The sequence below is a fragment of the Aspergillus luchuensis genome, chromosome 7 (genome assembly GCF_016861625.1).
Source record: "Aspergillus luchuensis IFO 4308 DNA, chromosome 7, nearly complete sequence".
Classification (NCBI taxonomy): domain Eukaryota; kingdom Fungi; phylum Ascomycota; class Eurotiomycetes; order Eurotiales; family Aspergillaceae; genus Aspergillus; species Aspergillus luchuensis.
In genome coordinates, this window is record NC_054855.1 from 2,260,404 (window position 1) to 2,263,367 (window position 2,964).

A 2,964-nucleotide genomic window follows, 5' to 3' on the forward strand; every position below is an offset into this window, starting at 1 on the left:
CTTGGGCCTGGGCCGACCTTCCGCATGCCATACACTAAGACATGTGTGGTACTCAAGTAACACGATGTACAGGAAAGCGGAGTTGGAAGCCTAAAATATACCGAATACGGGGTTCATCCGAAAGTGGACGCACAAGTCCTATAGCAGAAAGAAGCCGCCAATCAGATGTATCTTCAATCCAAGATACCTACAATTTAGTAATCAACGACTAGGAAGGATATCAGCCAAACGTTGAACATACCAAACTAAAATGTTTACCCTTCCGCTTTACCCATGAATAAAATTAAAACGTCCCAGTGATAAGACCTAGCTGAGAAGCTGCATGGCGTTGTGAACAACTTGCATATACTGTCATTTGTTGGCTAACGACACTACTTTTGACATAAACTTATCATACTTGGAGCAGTGGCACCGTGAACCCAAGATGGCAGAGCAACCAGAATCCATGACCAGCGAATAGCTAGAGCTTAAACGCTCTCAAGGACCTGTTCCTTGAACTCTCTCTCAACCTTGTGTCCCTTGTCATCGGTTGTAGACTCGCCATGCAAGTTCAGAAGCGCACCGAGGTCGAACTTGGGAGACTTGAGAAGCTTGACCTTGCGGATGTGGACCTAATGGAGCATTAGAGGGGTCGCAATTATTTAATAATAGATGAGGACCGAGGGAAACGAACGTTCTGCAGGGGGTAAATTCCCTGGGTAGCCTTCTCAATCTCACGACCGATAACTTCGGGAATGAGCTTGGTAGTAAGCTGAGCGAGAGAGCAGCTAGCGGCCTCGCGCTGCATGATCTCGGTCATCTTCTTGCGGATAGCGCGGATTTGGGACGAGCGAGCATATGTAGTCTTCTTGATCTGGTTGGGGCGTCTCTTCGTGAAGGCGATGGCGAACAGACGGAGAAGATAGTCATCGGTCGTCTTCACAGTGACGTTGGCTTCAATCAGCGACTGCCACTTGCGCACAAGGGATCGCAGCTTGTCGGTCGTGAAATCCAGACCGTGGAAGTTGGTCAGGCAGTTCTTTCCCTGGATCTCATCCACGCGGAGCTTGACCTTACGGAAGGCATGGTCCTCGTCGTTCTGCAAGTCGGCAAGAGAGACTTCGAAGATACGGCCCTTCAGGGAATCGTTCGCGTTCTTCAGACCACTGGTACGGTTCACCAGAGTCTTTCCAACACTTCAACAAAGGGAACGTCAGCGACTGGTTTGCACAGGGAGAATGCGAGAAAAGATGTCTATAACGAGGCTGCATGATATCTGAAAGTCCTGACGCAATGGGGGGAGGGGCGATGCCATACTCTCTAGTCTGGAAGGTAGAGGGAGCCTATTTTTGTTAGCCAAAATCCACAAACTCTTGAATCGTCAACTTACCTTAACAGAGTACTCGTCTTTCCGGGTGAAAGGGTCAACAGTTCTCTTCTTAACACCCTTCTTGCCCTTCGACAAGCGCTTGTTCCTGCCATGAAATCAGCAAGAGCGCAATACGGTCGAATTGCTGCAACTTAAATTCATAAAAGAGTAGGGCGTTCACATACTTTCCAACGGCCATATTTGCGACTCGTGTCTATCTTGCGCGGCTTGAAGACAGACTAGGATATCACACCACACGCTCTGGTGGAGGTGAGTCGGATCGATTGTCGCTGCTTGCTGCTTGCTGCTCGATCGCGGGATGAGAGTAGAAATCGAAATCCCACAGAAAAGTCGGCTAAGCGAGGCGTCGGCCCTATCCAGTTACATAATATTTGCGCCTCCACCAAGCGCCCCAAACTCCACAATGATTGGACAAAACTTTTACATCACATGATTTTATCTACCCCGTTTCTACGGAGTATCTTCCCATAACTTGGACAGCTTCGAGATTGCAAGTGCCTGGTTGTACTGCTATAGGCTTTTCCCGAAATTCTCAGGTGTCTATGCTCAAGTGGCTCAGTAAAGTACAAATTTTAACATTATGCTGTCTAATGTCTTTACCTCTTCAGACTAGTATTCCGCAGATTTCAAGGGCTCTTCTCAAGGGCTCTTTTATTATCCATATAGAATTTTAATTGTTACAACTTCGAATGCATCACATTACACAGCTACATAGTAGTTATATTCATTACTCTGTAACGTACGGTGGTGTACTTTCCGCCCGAGTCAACCACCCGTGCCATACGAAAGCCATTCTCAGTTCATGGTATCTCAACTAGCAGAGATATGTGGAATCTACATAAATCATACGAACAATAATAAATATTTCCGATCTTCTTTCCCCCCCTCGTTCTCATTTCATTTGTTTCATCACCAGTAACTACTAAGGTTAACTTAGCATATAGGTTCTCTAGTCATTATATAACCCTATATTAAGAATAAAAAACTCGATAATATTCTGATACATATACTACCACCTAATAGAACCATTGATTAATTCATAAATTGCTAAGTCATAATCGCCGAGATGTTATAGATATCTTTTGTATGAAGTTGTATGGCTGGCCGATTCGGGCGGGAACTAAGTTAACCATTTGACTAGTCACTCTACATAGTTATTTTAGTTAACTAACTAGTTAGTAAACTACCAGTCGATGACTAATCTACCGCCAGTCAACCAACTGGTTGCTTTTCCATTACCTTGTGCACCGAATAGTGTTCTTCAGTTTCGGGGAGTGCATGTAGTGGATGATTAGGCTGTACCTGTCTAGCCCCCCTCCCCGAAGATCCCTAGTCCTCCACTGAAGCACTCAAACTTCCTCATAGTTTGCGAAGCACACTCAGATAAAATCGGTCCGGTCATTTGCTCGCACCGCTTTGTTTCACTAAATTTGTGCCTTCACAACATAAATTTGCCGCCGACTTCGCAGCAGTTTCGTGCATTGCTCTGCTGACCTCACATCGGCTGTTGAGTTGTCAACCCAAGAGGTTCAAATTTCTTACAGTATTAAAGGACAGCTTAAATTGCCGGTCGCGTCACCCAGAAACTCTGAAGC

General features: G+C 45.7%; 1 protein-coding gene across 1 annotated transcript; it reads right to left on the reverse strand.

Annotated features, from left to right (window-relative positions):
* Positions 1-467: 467 nt before the first annotated feature.
* On the reverse strand, positions 468-1,547 carry rps1 (40S ribosomal protein eS1; the record flags this gene model as incomplete). Its single annotated transcript, XM_041683364.1, has 5 exons — positions 468-611; positions 674-1,175; positions 1,297-1,322; positions 1,370-1,454; positions 1,534-1,547. The coding sequence occupies 5 exons, from the start codon at positions 1,545-1,547 to the stop codon at positions 468-470; spliced, it is 771 nt and encodes a 256-aa protein (XP_041547632.1).
* Positions 1,548-2,964: the final 1,417 nt, after the last annotated feature.